This window comes from Thermobia domestica, chromosome 2 (assembly GCF_964235325.1).
Source record: "Thermobia domestica chromosome 2, izTheDome1.hap1.1, whole genome shotgun sequence".
NCBI lineage: Eukaryota > Metazoa > Arthropoda > Insecta > Zygentoma > Lepismatidae > Thermobia > Thermobia domestica.
In genome coordinates, this window is record NC_137455.1 from 296,164,048 (window position 1) to 296,184,009 (window position 19,962).

At 34.3% G+C, this 19,962-nt stretch overlaps 1 protein-coding gene across 1 annotated transcript in view; it reads left to right on the forward strand.

Moving 5' to 3' along the window:
• The window catches only part of LOC145678595 (aminopeptidase N-like), a 48,470-nt gene that overhangs the window by 18,880 nt on the left and 9,628 nt on the right, over window positions 1-19,962 (forward strand). The window contains exons 3-12 of the mRNA XM_081748934.1: window positions 5,108-5,294; window positions 7,480-7,635; window positions 8,382-8,693; window positions 10,289-10,472; window positions 11,252-11,408; window positions 12,525-12,790; window positions 14,172-14,382; window positions 16,413-16,690; window positions 16,911-17,101; window positions 19,042-19,209. Of these exons, the coding sequence (XP_081605060.1) occupies window positions 5,108-5,294; window positions 7,480-7,635; window positions 8,382-8,693; window positions 10,289-10,472; window positions 11,252-11,408; window positions 12,525-12,790; window positions 14,172-14,382; window positions 16,413-16,690; window positions 16,911-17,101; window positions 19,042-19,209 (2,110 nt within the window). The remainder of the gene's footprint in view (window positions 1-5,107; window positions 5,295-7,479; window positions 7,636-8,381; window positions 8,694-10,288; window positions 10,473-11,251; window positions 11,409-12,524; window positions 12,791-14,171; window positions 14,383-16,412; window positions 16,691-16,910; window positions 17,102-19,041; window positions 19,210-19,962) is intronic.

Below are 19,962 nucleotides of genomic sequence, written 5' to 3' on the forward strand. Positions count from 1 at the left end.
ATACTTTTTTTCTTTATACCCTAAAAACTTTCTCAAATGGGAATCTCAAATTTAAATATTGATTATGTTGTTAATATATCTAGTAGAAGTAAGAATGAAAATTATCTTTATTTATATTGAATTTACAAACCTGTCTCTAGGTTAGCATATCTTCATAATATTTTTGTAAATAGTCTAACACCTTGATTGTCACACTGTAGAAGAAAATATCTGATACATGCTATTTTAATTCTAATTTCTAAAACAGATTAATTTTACACTACACACACACACACACACACACACACACACACACACACACACATATATATATATATATATATATATATATATATATATATATATATATATATATATATATATATATATATATATATATAGTGTATAGTTTCAATTTTTGAACATATTAACATAGTGTGGTTTAATCTTTAAACAAATTAAAACATCTACAAATTCTTATCTTTAAATGTATTAAATGTACGTACTCTTTAATGTAATATCTAAATGTGCAAGATATAGGCATAGGGTTGACTATTTTTCTTGATACGCCCTTGTAACTTTTTAAACTAATGGACAATAATCTCTGAAATGTTATACCATGCAAATACCGGCAGGTGACATTGCTAGGCATACCCTGAGACAGCCATACGTCACTGACGTGACTGATAGTAGGATAATAAAAATCAGACTAGAATGAATGAAGATGTGAATCAGCTAGGGAGAAACAGGAGAACCCCGAGAAAAGCAATGCATATGGCATTTGTCAAAAATCTCATGTGGTGTGGATGTGGTCCCGTTTCAAATCTAGAACCTTTTACACTCAATATGCATCCGTCACCATGGCCCAATTTTGAAATGAATTATACGCAATATACAAATTTAAATACTAAAACCAACTTAAGACGAAATGTATTGTTTTATATATATTTATTTCATGCAGGGAAAAGCAGTCCTATATATTTTAAACAATACCAGCTGAACTAAGATTGAAGAATATTTTCACTAATGAACATTTTTAATTTGAAATCAAGTATCTACAAAAGATGTGCAGTTCAACTGTGTGTTGTTGCACAATAGGTTACAAGGTACATTTCCAAATGATCAGAAGTAAAATTTTGTCGGCGATCGAATAAAATATTCTTGTATGCAGAGAATGATCTCTCCACATCACATGAGGTAACAGGAGCGTATTTCAACAGGGGGATGTAGTTGGGGGAAATATCTTCAGGGGGGGTTCTTTTTTCACCACTGAGAATCTCACACACTGCCAATAGGCTGTCGTAACCCGGGTTTCTTTCCAGCACTGCATTTAGTTTCTTTCGAACTTTTTCTCCTACATCTCCACACACACCTTGCAGCAGTATCTTTACATCCTCAATGATTTCCATGGATTCCGGAAGAGGCCGCCCAACTGTCTCTAGCTTTTTAATGCTTGTAGGTAGCCAACCAAAATTGCTGTCTATGTATGCGATATCACAGGCTACTTTTGAGTCATTAAACAGTTTCTGAGCAATGCCAACTGACACAGCAGACTCCGATGGAAATGAATGAACAACAGGCTTAATTTTTTGAAAATGTTCATTGTAGAAATGTACTGCCTGTATCCAAGTGCCCCATCGCGTTAGCACAGGCTCCGGAGGAAGTGGCAAGACTAGCAGTTGATTTCTGTAAACTTGAACATGTTGTGGCGCCATAACAAACATTTTTTTCGTGGAAGAAACTAGTTGATTTACTTCGCAAAAGTTGTCTCTCACCTCTTCTTCAACACACTGAAGAGTATGGGTCATACAGGTGAAATGAATTAAGTGAGGGTAAAAAACTGTAAGTGCTCTAGCCGCTTTTAACATGTACGCTGCACTGTCTGTATAGAGAACAAAGACTTTTTCTTCCTGAACTCCTCCCGGCCACAACACTTTAAGATCATTTACAAAGCGAGCAATCCTGGAATGATTCGTGGTTTCCAGCAATTTACTCGCAATAAGATAGGATTTAGATGGAACATCTTCACTTAACTTTTCAATCACTAAATTTGCTACATAACGTCCCAAAACGTCTGTTGTTTCGTCCACAGAAATCCAAATATATGACCTACCTATTTCTGCCCTAATGGTATCTATAGCTTCCCTATAACAAACTTGGAGATAACACTTTCGAAGAATGAATTCGTCAGGAATTCGACGCTTGCAGTACTTCTCCAGAAAAGCCCGGTATTTTGGTACTTGAACTTTGTTCCAAGGAATGTTTGCTGCTATCATTGCTTGGCACAAGTATTTGAAAATCTCACTCACTGAAGTATCTTAATGCATTTGTGTCAAGAGTACTTGTTTTTTTGCAGTTCGCAAATTTTTATTTCTTGCATTGAGTGCACTTCGTACATGTTGTTCTAACTGAGATTTCATTGAACATCCAATTTTCTTTCTTTTTTTTTATCACATACTTGGCACAACACCACGTTACCGTCCGTAGTAAACGCATCATCGATAGTCACCCACGACCGCAATTTCGCAGATAGAGTTGAGGCAACCGAGGCCATTTCTAACTTCGACGGTCAATATAGAACACGTGCGTTTTGCAACTGCAATACTAGAGTACTGTCCTCCTGTCATTCAGTTGAACAAGCAAAGTTCTTTGAAAGCTTAGGTTACCTGCTATGATATTGGCATTGTCGCCAGCTTCTTGGAACGAACTTTTGCAGTAAATTCCTGAAAGCACACTAGCATGCAGTTTTAACTTGAATTGCAGGATTTGCTTTCATCTTTTTTCCCGTCCGACCTCCGATAACAATCAAATAGACTTCATTTTAAGAATTTTCTGGCCAGTCGCTTGTCAGGCACGTGATCTGTCTTCCTCCAGAGTTGAGAATAAAGGGCGCTGCTAATGTACCCCGGAGGGAGGATTTTTACTTGTTTCTTCTTATATTTCTTTTGTTATCGGCGAAAAATCTGCGAAACATGGTTTGATAAATAAAAAAAAGAGAGAGGTTTATCTTCCGGTAAAGAAACGAAAAGATAGACATGACAAAATTGAATCTAGATGCAAGCCTTGCACAGTTGGAGAGTTTATTTATTTTTATTTTAAATTAAAATTTCAGTAAACGCAAAATTTTAAGACAATTTTATGTAAAAAAATATGTAGAAACCATAGAAATATGTAATATTGGTCAAAATATGTAAAAATATGTAATATGAAACTTGAGTTGAAGCACCCTACAGGTGTGAATCACAAACATTTAAGGATTTGACCAACGTACATATGAAGGAAAAAAAATATGTAATTACATACAAATCCGGACATTAGTAATAACGCAAGTGATACGAACGGGATAACGCACATTCAAAGTATCTTAATGTCGAATACTACGCTCATTATTCAATCTATTTCGAACAAGTACAAACAAATTAGAAGGAATTGAAAATTTGGCTTCTTTCAAAGGACTTCATTTCAAATACGTGTTTAAATAAGTATGATAGTGAATTACTTATATGTTTCTCAATAGACATAAAGGCCATAATGTCGTTTATAGCAATTTGAGATCTCAAACCATTCGGGACATACAAAAAATGATAAACTTTTATATATTGCTTAAAATGGCATAGTTGTGGAAACTTAACAAAACAATTTTTGATTTACTTTGCTTCTATAACATTACAACAATACTTTTTGTAGGTGTAATTACAGTATGTTCTTGGAATTATATAATTTTTAAGCGGTGTTGCATACGTTAACACCTTTTACCACATTTCCAAAAGTGGGTTGAGATATCAAATTGGTGTAGATATCATTTTGATATTAACGTCTATTCAAAACGATCTATATGATTGGATGAGATACATACCTAAGCAGTTTTTTCGAAATAAATGCTTTTGAAGAAAAGTTGAATTTTCAATCTTTTGTAACTTTGTGCGTACGCATTCATTCCAAATCGATAATATCATGATCATAGTATTAGACACTAAAGCATTTTGAAAATGCATTATTTTGCCTATCTCATATGCGTTATTGCTGTTCTAGAGGCCATCATATTTGGCTCTCTATGGTACTGTAGCGTCTTTATTTTGAAACACTATATGGCAAATATAGTGTTTTATGTTTGTTTTTTTACATATAAAATTGAAATTTGTGCCGTTTGAAAAAATAGAACTTTATGTAGAGTTGGCAACACTGTTAACCTCGTGGTATCGCAGAGTGTATCAAACGATGTCCCTCTGCTAGTATACTTTCAGCGTCTATTGTCCATTAGTTTAAAAGTTGCAAGATCGTATCAAGATAAATGGTCCACTCCATACATATTCAAATTTTAGAATTATTAAAAAAGCACTGTGTATTGGAATCTCTAGATACCTAGATAGACTGATATCAGTGCACATTCTAACCTTTAAATAAGTATGGTATTATTTTGTATGCTAATCTATCTATCTGTAGATTATCTTCTAAATGTAAGTATATTAACTTACCCTTGTACAGCCAGCGACAAAAGTTTCTTCCGTTTGTAAAGTTTATTTTGAGATAAATAAATTTTAAAAATAAATATTTTGGGTCGTATGTACAGAAAATTACAATCTTTCTAATTCACTAAAAACTGTACTAAAATTGTCCTTTCGTTCTGAAGTTTACTAACGAAACTAATTTTATCGAAGGAAAGAACTTTTTTCGTGGACTGTACATTCCAATTATTGATCAGATTGAAGTAAAATCACATTTTTTTTGTGTGTGCGAAATATAAATGTTAAAACAAAAATTAGAAATTTAACTTTCTCTGTTTGCATGTTAGAAAGAGAAAACGAAAAGAAAATATTTAGATGAACAATTTAACAATTTAATTAATGAGGTTGGAAATATTCAAAGGCTAACTTATGACTCAAATTAAAGGAGTTGTTTTGAAAATGCTCGAAATATAGAACATGTGGTGAAAGCAAATAATAATTTACATGTCATAAGAAAGCGAAAATACTATTAAAACTGAATTTAAATGAATAAGTAAAATATTCAATATTTATTATTGATACTGAAAGAGATTTAAAAAAATCTGAAGTATAAGGCAATATTTTACCAGAAATATGAATAAAATTGTGTCCGTATTTACAGATTATTTTGTTCTATTTTATAGGTGAATTTGTGCCAATAACTAATCAGTCTTTTGATGTAAGCAAGGATTTCTTTCAACTACAGTTGCTAAATCCTTTACAAAAAGGGAAAAGATATATGCTATATATACAATATGAGGGGCGTTTAGGAGAGTCCCTTGTGGGATTTTACAGAGCTAGTTATGTTGACAAAGAGACAAATGAAACCAGGTAAGGAAGGATTATCTTTAACTATTCTATCAGGATATTTTGTTATAATGATAAGAAGAGAAAATACTTAAAGAAAGTGGACTATGTTGATGAACATGGCATATTCTTATGTACGGACAGATGCAGTAGGCGAGTCATAATTTGTGCTGTAAAAGCTATAACTACATCCTGAAGCGCTCTTATTTGATAGCACCACCTGAGAACTTAGAACGTCTTCGCAGCCTTAAGTGACGTCTCTCAGAAGAAAGGAGATTATCTTGGATGAAGTAATACGTTAAACAAATTATGTAACTCATCATTCAATAAGTTCGTAGGATGATCAATAAAAAGGCAACTTTTAGACAAAATTCGACTTTATTTATTAACATAGTCTCCTTCAATAGTGATAAATTCATCCCAACGCTTCTCTAACATTTCGATGCCTTTTTTGTAGAATGATTTATCTTCGGCCTCAAAGTAGGCTTCAGTTTCGACAATCACTTCTTTAGTGGAGCTCAATCTCTTTCGCTGGAGCATTTTCTTAGGTCTACAAACAGGTAGTAACGCTGGGAGCCAGATCCGGAGAGTACGATAGATGCGAAAACAATTCAAAGTACAATTCGTGTAACTTTGGCATTGTTGCGATCAACTTGTCACACGGTGCATTATCTTGGTGACAGAGCACTTTTTTCTTCTTCATTTGGGGTGTTTTTTTAAAAGGGAATTTCTTCCTTCAAACGCACTAATAATGCCATATAATATTCGTTATTGATGTTCCTTTATGAATAAAATGACGTACGCATCTCAAAATACTAAGGCTAAAACCTTACCAACTGATATTTGCGTTTTTGGTTGCTTTGGGAGGCTTTCGATGGTTGGTGTCCACTCAGTTGACTGTCGATTTTACTGTTGAGTGTAGTGATGGATCCATTCCTTGTCACATACAGTATGAAAAAGTCCTTTTTATTGCGCTGAAACAGCTCTACACAACGCTCTGAATAGTCTACACATTTTTGTTTTTGGTCGGCTGTGAGCAAACGTAGCACTCATTTCTAACAGTTTTCTCATGGACAAACGTTCATGCAAAATGGTGAGCACACAGCCTTCTGATATCTTTAAGGTGTCAACTATCTTACGCAACTTCAATTTACGATCGGTCAAAACTATTTTGTGGACATTTTTTTTATGGTTTCTGGAACAACTGCCGAATTTCAAGCGACCAGAGCATTCAACATCATCGGTGTTTGTACAGGCGCGTTTAAACTCAGCAAACCACTTCTCTACCATTTGTCTCGATGGACCAGAGTCCGAACAATATTTGTTAAGCCATTGTTTTGCTTGAGTGGTATTTTTTCCATTAAAAAGCAAGGGTTCATCAACACACGAAATTCAGATTTTTCCATTGCTTTGAAAATTACAAAAGTAACGTCACTAAAACCAATGTAACTTCTAAACTAAATGTCAAATTGTTATGAAATTTTTACATATACCATTTGACGGTTAGTACTTCCTAAACATCATGTGGATTTGTAAGTAGTAGCGACATCTATATGTCATCCTACGAACTTATTGAATGATGTGTTGTTAAAAGTAACTTTCCGTGCGTCTATTAACTGAAGTACTATAAGGATGTGCACGGAAAATTTCTGACTTACGATTTTATTTCTGCTGCAGTCTTCGCACATTATAAAGCAGTATAATCACTGCTTTAGTAGAGCATAACTTGGTGCACAATTCTGTAACTTTTTCTGTCTTCTAAAAGGATAAATCTGAAATTGAATCCTAATATGCCTAAGTAAATAACACTATGCTTTGTTTTCAGTCGTTACAGTAAGACAACTCCTTACTTTCTGGTAAAACTTTTTGAACTTGTTATTCAAATCGATATGCTTTTAGTCTTGAACACTTATTTTAATTGGTTCTATGACAAGAGGACAATGTGGTTTTTCTTTCACCTACTTAAGAGGTAAATTCCAAGGGCTTCTCATACAATACAAATGATAATTCCAATAAATAACGTGAAATATTTCACCGAGTTCAATCAATTAGAAAAGATAAATAAGAATGGTAAAATTCAATCTCAATCGTTAGATTTAAAGTTGTGTGTAACTACAATGTTGTTGCCCAATCTGAGGTTTTAACTGATTAAGACTGGAATTAGATTGAAGAATAGAATTTCAAAGAATGTGTTTCTTTATATCTTTAGATGGCTGGCAGCTACTGTGTTTGAGCCAACTTACGCCCGCAGTGCCTTCCCTTGTTTTGACGAACCTTCTCTAAAAGCACGCTTCGAAGTTAGTTTGGCTCGACTGGACAATATGACCACTAATTCTAATATGCCACTCAAAAAAACTGAACCATGGTAAGTACCAGTAAATAGTCACTAGTCCTTCAATGATACTACTTTAAGTTTTGAAATCACATAGTTAGGCTTCTGATATCGTTAAATATTCAAAATATACAATTAGATCTCAAACAAAGAAATTGATAAGAAAAACTTAATAGTTCAGTGTTACTAAAATATTCTTTCTTGTGTGTGTGGATTTGTTTTAAGATTTTCCGTAAGGTGCATGAGTTACTAACAGAATAACAAATTATGTAAAACGTAGGTGCAATTTGCTTAAACATAGATTGGTATTTGAACTATGGATAATAGTGAATAATTGTCACAATTTGTAGATTAATATCATTTATCAACACCAACACTATATGAGACAGCTGATACTTCAAGTTTCACTTATGATACGAACCACATAGATACCCACCGTGAATCGAACTTGGGGAATTATCAGTGGTTGTTCCTATACAATACACAATAAAATATTCAGTGCAATTTATTTTAATTTACTGCACTTTAAGAAGAAAAAACCAATATTTATATCTAAATATTTTGTTACCCATTAAAAATTTAGAGGATTCTGAACTAGTTATTTATAATAATGATTTTGGAACAAGCTTTTACACAATAGTGCTACTGAAATGAATGCTTAGAAACAGCTTATTGTTGTATTCTTAAACAGCATAGTTAGATCGTAGAATACAAAATATAGTATAATACTTTACAGGGATTAATGTTATTGTATTTTTTTTTCACGCTGAATATTGTAGGGAGGACAGGCCAGGATGGGTGTGGGACCATTATGAAGAATCATTCCCAATGTCCACATATCTTGTTGCTTTTCTTATCTCAGACTTTGAAGTACGGGAAATGATTTCTCAGAGAACAGGAAAGCCCTTCCGCATCTATTCTCGGTACGATGTCCTTAACAAGACGTCTTATGCATTAGACATTGCACCGAAGATTCTTGATTACTTCAACGATCTTCTGGGTATCCAGGATCCACTGCCTAAACAAGACTTTGTTGTTCTGCCAAGTTTCGTAGCTGATGCTCTGGAAAACTGGGGACTTGTCTCTTTCGGGTAAGTTTAATTTTGTATACCTTCTTAGTCTTTTATATTCCGAAGTATGATCTAAGAACGAATGAAATATGGAATTGCAATTGATCTTTTATTTTCTTTGCTTGAAGTTTTTTTCTAGCCTTGATCATACCTTCTTATTTATTATTTTAACTTATTGGTCAGCGCAATATTTATTTATTTACATAGAAAACTAAAAATATTGACCTGTATAAAATATAAAGTTACCTAAAACCATCTGACATATAATTATCACTAGTACTACAAACATGTTCATAAATGTAAGGATGATAAGGATATTTTCGTGAAGTTGTGCATTAAGTTCTTTACATCATCAGTAAAATGAATCAAGAAAAGTGTCTTTTCCTGTTGCCTGTGGAAGCAGACATGTGATAGTGCTGGAATTTAGCATTTAGGTGATTTCCAATAAGGGCGGATCATTAATCATTTTGAACGGCAACCCTGGCGGACTATATAATAGGATTTTCTGATTCCATAAAGTCTATAACATGAAAGTAAAGGCTTTGAAGTAGGTTCCAGAAGAATGGAAATTCCAGTCCAGAACGTGTACGTAGTACAACGCCTATAAAGACTTATTTTGTCAATTACTGCCAATAGCGATATATAGTATAACAGCGGACGTGACAAGAGATTTTGCAATAGTTACACGTACGAACATACAATATCGGCATGCCGTGGCGCGACGATTTACAAGGATTACTTGTATGGCTGCAGATCGCTCCGACACAATCCTTTGATAATAGCACAGAACAATCCGTGTACTGTAGTGTAGAGAACATCATGTGTGAACTACGGAGCAATGAGGATGTGTTATTCTCACATGAGTCTAGATTCTATCTTGGAATTAACTTATGGTGTATAAATCTGGAATGGACTTAGCAAGCGGTACAATTAAGATAACACCGTTGAAAGGGATCAATAAGGGATTCATGGTGCCCTTGTATTGGCCGACTTTATGGCCCGGTAGATCTCGTGATATTTTGCGACATGTTTACCAAATGTGGAAGATATAGCGGGATGGATTCTGCTACAATACTCGTTTGTTCAGATTTGCAATGGAAACTCGATTCTTCTTCATATACGACAAAGATCGTCCGCAGAACCAGCCACGTGAATGGTTTCGTACAGAGAGTGTGCATAGACTTGTAAAGCTACAGGCAAGATTGCCGAACTTAAATCTTATTTAACATTTTTGTTCAGAAATGTATTTCCGAACAATGTTCTTTTTGTCGAACTCTTCTGCAGTTGTTGGTAGCTTTGGTGCAAGAGTAAGACTCTGATCAGCAGCCACAACTTGATATTCTCATCTAGAGTATATTGCATCTTTGTGTAATTCATTGCTGCTAAAGAATATCAATATCAATTTTCATGTATAACACTTCATAAAACGTTTTCATCATGGATGTTACTTCCTTTGTAATTATTATTTTTACTTCCATCTGAGGAACTAAACCTATTATGACACTATCATAGGGATGTGCGTGTCAAAAATATTGTGATCTTTAATTCATTAACATATATGTAATAAAGGGAATCACACGAACGCCCGAAATTTACTCTTTTGTGTTTCATTACAGGGAGAATTATTTGCTACACGAGCCTGGAAAATCTTCTGCTTCCAGTAAATACTTGGTGTCGACTACTATCGCCCATGAATTGGCTCATCAGTGGTTCGGAAATCTAGTCACTCTGAAATGGTGGAAGGACATTTGGTTAAATGAAGGATTTGCAATATATTTTTCTGTGCTTGGAGTCAATCACGTAAGTATTGTTCCGTAATACATTTAGTAGAATATGGACTTGTAACAAGAGATAAGTATGGACAAATGTGTAAAGAAAGAGGACTAGGTCTGATCTGTTTCAGTGTATGAAAAAAATAACTGTAAGTAGTACATTTGTATCATGAACAGTCCAAAGAAGACAGGATGCCAAGACTTTGACTTTCAAAAATCCTGAAACGTCTACTCTTTTAAGCAGTGGGTGCGTATGAATAGGAACTTAATACTTGTCAGGATGCCAGCTATTCTGTTACTTTGTATCGTTACATTGTAAACATTGATAACAGTATTATTTGAATCAAGTACGAATCTTATTTTAAAGTAATTCAGTTTTAAGTTTTGATGACATAACTGAAATAATGACTAAGCCTGGCAAAAAGAAGTCAGTTACAGCAAGACTATCAAGCATTAAAATGATTGGCACGGTAGCCTCGGGATCGAATCCTGATGGGAAAACAGTCTGCATAACAGGATTAACGGTATGAAATATTTAGCACAACGCACAGGAAGAGAATCGTTTTAATTAAAAATATAAACTTTGGTTTATTGTTTTGGGAATTGGACTTCATAAAGTATTAAATCACGAAAGCTTTATTTTCCAACATCATTTTCATATATCATTAAATGTTCAAATAACTTTGATGGTATTATCCTTTCAAGCTACCAGTATATAAAAGTAAATGTTATTATGTTTTGATATCATAAGAGCTCGCACTTAGTTGTTTCCTAATATTAGTTTTTCTCATTTCTTTTTCTCTGTAGGTACAACCAAATTGGGATCTACTTACTTTAACTCCTGTGAAATCATTTCTCAAAGTTTTTGCTGTGGATGCTCTTAACTCTTCCCATCCGCTGTCTTTATCAATTAATAAACCCACAGAACTCTACCAGATTTTTGACAGTATTACTTACTATAAAGGTAAAAACAAAGCTTCATTATAATATTTGTTTAATTTAAAGTTTAACTTATTTGAGATACGAAAAAGAATGTTCATTTTAGAGAATGAACTCAACTTTCTAGAATAAATTGAATGGCTGAAAACTATAACCGTAAGTTCATAAACCTTGTTTCCGAGAAATAACGAGTTTAATATTGGCTAATTCGATAAGAAAAGTTGGATTATAATCAACTATATCTTTGGCAAATTACATTGTTCTGCTTAAATCCCTTCACTACATGCGCTACCATGTGTGTTGTCATTTATGAACTTGTCTCAATTGTGACCAGAATGTTATTTATACTGTTACGGTTTTCAACCAATCAACTACATTAATAAATATTATCATAATTTGACATTACGAATACAAATAATAAATACCACAAACAAATTAAAGAAGACTTAATTCTTAATTTACAAGCTTATAGTTTTAGTTATATCAACATCTTTTTTAGTTGGAGCATCTTGGAATCGAATTAGGGTTCTAACGAAGTTGTTAATGCGCATGCTTTCTATGCCCATATTTCTCACCACAATTACAAATAAAGAAACATATTCTCTTGATTCCACATTAAACTGATGAATTTATTTTTGAGTTGTAGTGTTTTACGTTCTTATCCAACACTAAGGCTATGAGAGACAGAGCCCATTATTAACTTGCACTCCGAACCACAACAACGATGCAGTTGACGGGTGTACAAACCATAATCAAAAATAAACTCTCATAATATAGACCGTTTTCCTACCTCATTATCTCGTCTTCAAGAGAGTTGGGTTAGAGGAGTACGAGTCAGTTGCCGCCACATTAAACTGTAGATCTCATCTCATGAAACCTCGGTGCTGAAAGAGGTGCAAGCATTTGTCAAGCAAGTAAAATCGAATCACATTCATTTAGTGTGTTTTTAAGCAACATAAGATTTTTAATGCCCAATGTTGGGTATATGGTAACAAAGCACTTCATAGTATTGAAATTGAATCTACTAAAATACATATAATAGTGTACCATGTATGTATATTGTAAAAGTTATGTGTCGTTTCTCAGTATGAATTAGCTCAAAATATAAGAGGATGTTGTATATGCCAATATATTTTCATAGGTTATTACATGCTACGGATGCTTAACTATTCTCTGGGTGAAGAAACCTTGATGTCTGCCATAAGAGCTTATGTGTCTCAGTATCAGTTTAACAACGTCGATCAAGATGACTTGTGGAACATAGTCACAGAGAAGGCTCATGAAGATGGGAAGTTATCAAAAGACATTTCAGTTAAAGACATAATGGATACATGGACTCTACAATCAGGTTACCCTGTTATTACTGTTACTAGGAATTATTCAGACGGAACAGCTTTAGTATCGCAGGTATGTTTCCTACTTATTCTTCCAAACTCTAATAAAGGAGAAACTTCTAGGTATATTCTTAAGACCTAACTTACTCGAATTTCTTAGCCAATACTCGGTTAAGGTGTTATATTTTACATTAGAAGTAAGGAATAAGAAATTTACATTAAATTATGTATCTATCCCAACTCCTAAATAATTGAGTTGAGAATTTATCTGTTATCTGTTATGATGGAAATAGAAATGCAAGAGAAAGTCTACTTGTTTGTTAATCTAATCTACACTGAATATTCTTCAAGTTCATTCCATTTAACCCGATGGCACTGGCGCCTGTTAGTGTGACTTGACAATGGCGCCTAGTCTCACAGACGCATTTGTTAAATTTTAAATCTTTACCTAATAATTTTTGTTTAAACTTTTTGTTGATAATTTTATTTTTTGTTATCACAAAGTAATAAATCATGCTCAGAAGCGTCCATTGAAAAATAAAATTTTCAATTTGAACCCCAATCAAAACCAACGGCCAGCTACTAGTAACAGGCTACGAAAACAGCACAGGTCTGTGAGACTTGGCACCACTGCCGCTGGGTTAATAAAGAACATTATTCATGCTAGTAAGTCTCCTATATGTTCATCTTGTTTTCTGCTTTTATTCAGTTCATTTGGATTTGAGTATAGCGTCCCTTTCAGCAACGAGACTATATGAGACGTGGATCTACAGCTTAACATTGAATCCGTACCACATGAGCTCCTACCGGGAATCGAACAGGAGTCTTCCACACTGAAGACGCGTATGCTAACCATATAGCCATGAAGGAGCTCTTATTCAGTTCATCTTCAACACACACAAAGATGAGAATAAAATTGGAATAGGCCGTGCTATAGATATCCTATAATTAATATAGTCTATTCACGAAATTATTGAAACAGAAAAGGTCTCTAAATGGAACAAAAGATAATAATAAACTGAATTAATAATTCTACTATCATATATTACATACGTTCAGTAAATAGCATTTTTTGTCATGATACGGTTCACTTTCTAGAATTTTTGATATCATCCTTAAGATCTTTACTAAAATTTAAAAAGAAAAAAAAATAGGAATAGCGTAATGAAGACTTCAAATTACATTGATGAGTGGAAATCTGTAAAACGTTATTTATAACTTATTTATTGAAATGTCTCTAAATTATTTCTCAGAATTTGATTTCCTTAACATTTTTACATATATAGCTAAGCTGATGTTATTATAATAGCCAAACAATGAGCTTAGAAAATAATTATTTTCAATTTCCTTTGTTTTATTTGTCATGGTTTCACAGACAAAAGCGAACTAGGATGATTGAAAAAAAAAAAGTGTTAGCTTTGCCTTCTGTTTGTATGTTTTCAACTTACTTTCAGCGCAGGTTCTTTCGTCCGAAAGAAGACATTCGTGGCGGAAAAGTGTTGGATAACGCTACTTGGTGGGTACCTCTCACTTATACAACACAAGAGAAGCCAGACTTCGCGTGTACACGCCCGAAGACATGGATGAACGCTGAGGATAAACAAATAATTCTTGAAGATCTTCCCGCAGAAGAACAATGGGTAATATTCAACATTCAAACTGCAAGTAAGTGATGTAAATGCATTACCAAGACCAAGATTGTATTAATCCAAACTAATGAAGTTGTAAGTTAGAACTCCATAGCTTTTTACTACTTCTGGCTTAGCTATCATGTTTTCATATTCGAAAAACGGAGGAATTTTTAGTAAATGATTTTAATGACTACATGCCATATGATATTTATCCTATTAGTTTTTCGCATATTTTTCGCAACCTGTAACTTTCTTCAGGACATCTGTTTCAAATACTCAATGGGGGCTTTTACATAGGGCTAACCAGATATCAATACATGCCTCGAGCTTCACATTACTACTCTTGATTTTTTAAACATTTATGAACAATATATTATACGTCATTTAATAATAAAATTGAGGAGCGTTTTTTAAAAACTCGATGTAGGCTATGTAGAAAATTCAATTTTACATGAAATGCATTTTTGCATGAAGATATTTTAATTTTTGCTCTGATATTACTTAGTACTGTTGCGAATAAGATGATGTAATAAAATGTATTAAAGGGCAATATTTGTTTTGCAATTAAAACGAGGAAGTAGGTAAGTTTTTCCAGAAGTCAATAAATGCAAGTGCATACAAATATAATACACAGGCCGATACAGTTATATTTTATTTTGTTGTGTATCTTTGTTTATTTTATTTTTATTTACATTTTATACAATTTTGTTTGTGAACTTATTGTTGATAACTTTATTCGTAGTAATCATGGTAATAATACAAACTGTATAGAATAACGATAATATTGAAAATATGTTCGTTTACACTTACTTTACACTATTTGCTCAAACCAAGAATGTAAACAGTACAAAAAATATCAACGCTAGTACAATCAAATAAAACATTGTACCATTTTATGCATTATCACATATGGTTCAGTCTGTTAAAACATCTTTCTAAAAGCACTTTGCATCATGCGGTATAACAAAATACTGTAAGACAGCAGAAACATCTTTCTTCTTCTTTTTCCTAACCATATTTTCTTCTCTTTGGCAAAACAGTAGAAACAACGCGATTCGATAACACTGTTGTGTGTTTCGTAAGACTTCAACTTCAACTGAATCTCCAAAATATGTGCTCTTAACTGACACATGAACACGGTCCTTTGTCTTTGGGTATATGATAACACGTGGCTATTCATGTTGAATGGAATCATGGGTTAGCTCAATAGCTCAATAGTGCTCATCTCTGGTTGTTTGATCCCAGATCCTACCAAGTGTACTTTGTGGTGGACAAACACTGTGTGCGTGGGTTTTCTCGAGCTCTCTCGTTTTCTCCTACGTCCTCATTCTATCGTTCCGTTTATTTTCATCATGACCATCTTCCTTAGCCTCATAGTATTATTGTATGAAAAAGTGGCCCTGTGTAGTGTGATCGGTAGCGCTATCGCCTGTGATGCGATCGGTCCCGGATTGGATTTCAGGTGGTAATATTCTTTTGGCAAGATGTCATAGTTATTTCATGCCATATATCCTGAATGAGGTTCCCTGGGGTTTCTTCATTCACACCGGGAAAATGCCGGGATAGTACCCAGCATAAAGGTCGCAGGTCGAATCCTCCCTTCCACATTAATTCCTTCCTCACTTCTCCGAATAGTGTAACGTCATCCCTCATACGTGGTGATGGGCTAAAAATAATTATAGATGCCGAAAGCCCACAAAAATAATTAAAATAATTCTTAATTCCCTAAAAAAAAGCCTAATTGTATTATAATAACTGGCTAGTGGAAACGATGTGTTGTAAAGTTAACTTTTTTGTAAAAAAGAATATTAGTGTATTCATTCATGAGTGAGGATCTAATAGAACAATAACGTGCATCACTACAGGATACTGAAATAAAAACTTTGTAGTTAATAGTAAATTATGGCATATCGGAAAATTAGCGGTAGATATGATGCTACTGCTTAAAATATCCATACTGTAAAACACTACAATATTGTAAATACAGTACGCATTTAATTTTCCAATTGAGATTTGGCGACAGATCAACTTACAGAGTTTCAAGTTTCCTTTTGAATTTTTTAGGTTTATACAGAGTAAACTATGACCTTACCAATTGGGAACTCATAGCAAAGCACTTAAACAGTGATAAATATGATGAGATTGGTGTCATTAATCGAGCCCAAATACTTGATGATGTCTTGGATTTCGCAAGAGGTGGGTGGATCAACTACAAAGTTGCTCTTGACGTCACAAATTATTTATCCAGAGAGAAACATTACCTGCCATGGATGACTGCTCTCAGCAACCTCGGCTATATCAATAAAATGACAAGAACAACGCCTGCATATGGGAAATTTAAGGTAAGTAATATTTTTATTTGTGATGCTGATGGTGATGGACATTTGGGATCGAGCCCCATTATCACATAGTTCGGAAGCCTAGAAGAAAGAAATGGAACAGAAAAGTGAAAGAAAAGGCAAAACAAAATTGTATTTGGGTAAATATCTATATTATCATGTTGCACCTAGTACCATAAATTATTTCGAGTAACTTACTGTAAAATACACATTTTTGTTTCAGAAATTCGTTCGTCGTCTTGTAAGCCCTCTATTCAAAGAGATCGGGTTACACGACAAGGAAGAAGGTAGTCTGATGAAAGTTCTGAACGGAGAGCAGCTGACTCGATGGGCCTGTCGTGTAGGACAAGAGGATTGCGTTACCAAGGCTACTGAATATTTCAAACAGTGGATGGAAGAGAGCGACGAAAACCCGTAAGTTAGTAGTTGAAACCAATGACGCCGACTTTCCAAAATTTATATGGGTGCAAATCAATGGCGGGACGTGTTAGCCTACATGTTTTCAGCGAAGTCTCGACGTTTGATTGATTTACTTTAGTTAAAATATTTTATGAACACTGTGATAAAGGACTGGGCTGTGGTAAAGTAAAATATGCCGGTACTATAAGTTGGGGCTGCCCTAGCTCAATTGGTAATATGACTGACTTAAACGCAAAGAAAAACGGGTTCAAACCAAAAATCGGGTTGTAAATACGCCTCACCCAAAAGATTATGTGTGGGTGCCGGTGCCCCGGAGCATCCACGTAGTCGGTGCGCATGGTTGAAACGGTTTCTTGACGTTAGAAGTTCAAATAATCATCTTTGCTAGGTACGAATTCTATCGGACATCCTTGTATACCTGAGAAATGTTATCTATTCATTCTTCCGGACACGTTATTCAATTAAGGTTCTCAACTATGAGTTTACCTATTCCAGGGCCAATATTTAAAGGATTTTCAGTGGAAAGAAGATAAGAAACTCAGTGAACACAAAAAAGACAGGAATATTAATTGTTTTTTTCTTACTTTCAACTACTACCCCTGGGAAGACCAGTCACCTTCACCTCAGCTGAATTTTCAAATCTGTGTTATCCCTGAGACTTGTGACTGCGATGCAGCTAGTTGTAAACTTGCATTTTATTTATATATTTATTTACTTTTGCAGCCAATGTACCATACATTCAATATTCAAGAGACGGAAGATTGAATTTGTGGATTTTAACGTTCTGGTAAACAATATATCCCAAATCAGGATACCCTGTCCAAGCGGGACTGTTGGGAACATTATATTCAACACCCGTTATCGGGATAGTTTGACCATCCCTAGTACGAATTTAGTTAATTAGAAAAGAAATCAAGGTTGAATCTCAAATTCCATATACCTGTACAGGGTGGAAGTGAACAAGATCGAAAAACTTCGGGAAGTAATTCTACAGCTAAAAATAAGGGGAAAAGTTTCAATGAACATAGGTCCAACACGGCGGCGTTTTCAAGCAGCTGCCGTGCGATGTTTCGCTGGCCTCTTTCTTCTAAGTGCAATATCTGCTGAACAAATAGAGATATTGACGTCGGTTTAAAAGAATATTAAGGAAGTCATATCTCACCAAAATGATGACGCAAACAAAAAGAAGCAGAGCGAATTGCACAACTTGACTCCCCAAAGGGAGAATTGGATTCACCAAATGAGATGCAGTAGGGGACGTGAAAATGAATAATACGTACAAACATAAAATGACCTGGTTATGTTTATAGGACCGATCGTATTCGGGTCAAGACATCACTTAGGAAGTAGTATGGGAACTATCCAAATATCTATCTTTCAGAACCTTTGGTACTTGCACAGTCATTTTTAGAGAGGCTGTTTGAGAGTGCTTGATCACTCTCCACCTACCTCTCTAAAAATTGGTGTGCAAGTACTGGAGCATTCTTAAACATGGATAGTTCACATACCAGTTCCTCAGCGATGTCTTGACCCGACTACGATAGGTCCCATAGTAGTGGAGCTACGAACTTTTATTGTAACACCATGGTAATATATATATATTACCGGATTATGTTGGTAAGGCTAATGTGGGGATTTTGCGTGGAATAAATTAACAAGGAACAACGGTAACACCTAACGTTAACTGGAAGCTCTGTTCACATCGTATCAAAATTTAACTACCAATTGTTGATAAAATATTGATTATAAAATGCTGATATTAATAAAACACATAAAGTTCATATATATTTTTAAAAAAAAATTCTTTCTGATTCTCCAGGTTTTTTCTACCTTAGTTTGAAACCTTACAAAAATGATAATACTAATGATTTATGGTAGAATACTCCAAAGTATTATTAATTTCGCTGTATTTTCCGTCATTAATTACATTGCAGCATTCCTGTGAACTTCCGTGAGGTTGTTTATTGTACTGCTTTGGAATACGGAGGAGAGAAAGAATGGAATTTCTTATGGAGTCAATACATGAACTACAGTTCTGGATCCGAAGTAAAAACATTTTTGAATGCTCTTGGATGCACTAAAGAACCATGGCTACTCAAAAGGTAAATATTCTGGAAAGAGGAGAAAAAGAAAGGTTTACTTTCGATTTTCTAGCACTGCTTCTTGATGTGTAATCTGTAATAGCGTAGCATGAAATTTCAAATTGGGGAATGCCAAATCAAACACTTGTCCCACAAGATGTTAGCTCAAACAGAAAAACAAATGTAAGAGTTAGTTTAAGGTTCACTTTGCTCTACACTGAGGAAAAAAAATGTACGTGGCGTACGTAAAAAGATAGGTTGCATACGTAATTCCTGTAGTTTTTGGACTTACAGCAGACGTATAACTGAAAACGCATGTTTTATAATACTTTCTGTATAAGTGTTTCATCTATACCTACTTTCCGTATGAAACAATATAGACGGCCAGGATCTCACATATAAATGGACGTATATAACATATAGCTGACGAAGGTAACATAAGTATATGCTTGTGATATACGGAAAACTGTTAGATGTCAGACATCCTGCAACGGCATGATGTAACATCTAAGGGCAGTGCCTATGAAGCATACGGATAACGTATGCTCTGTACTGATTTCTATAGTAAGCAAGAGGATACCTTATATTTGTACAATATACCGCTGTCCGGAAAACGGTTTTTTCTCTGTGTACGTCGTAAAAAAAGATTTGAAAAACATCAAATGAATAAACATACAATTAACAATGTCTCAAAAAAATAAAATATCAGGATGCTGTATATTATATTATCAGGATGCTGTAAATTAAGAACTTGTATGTTTGATATGGCATAAA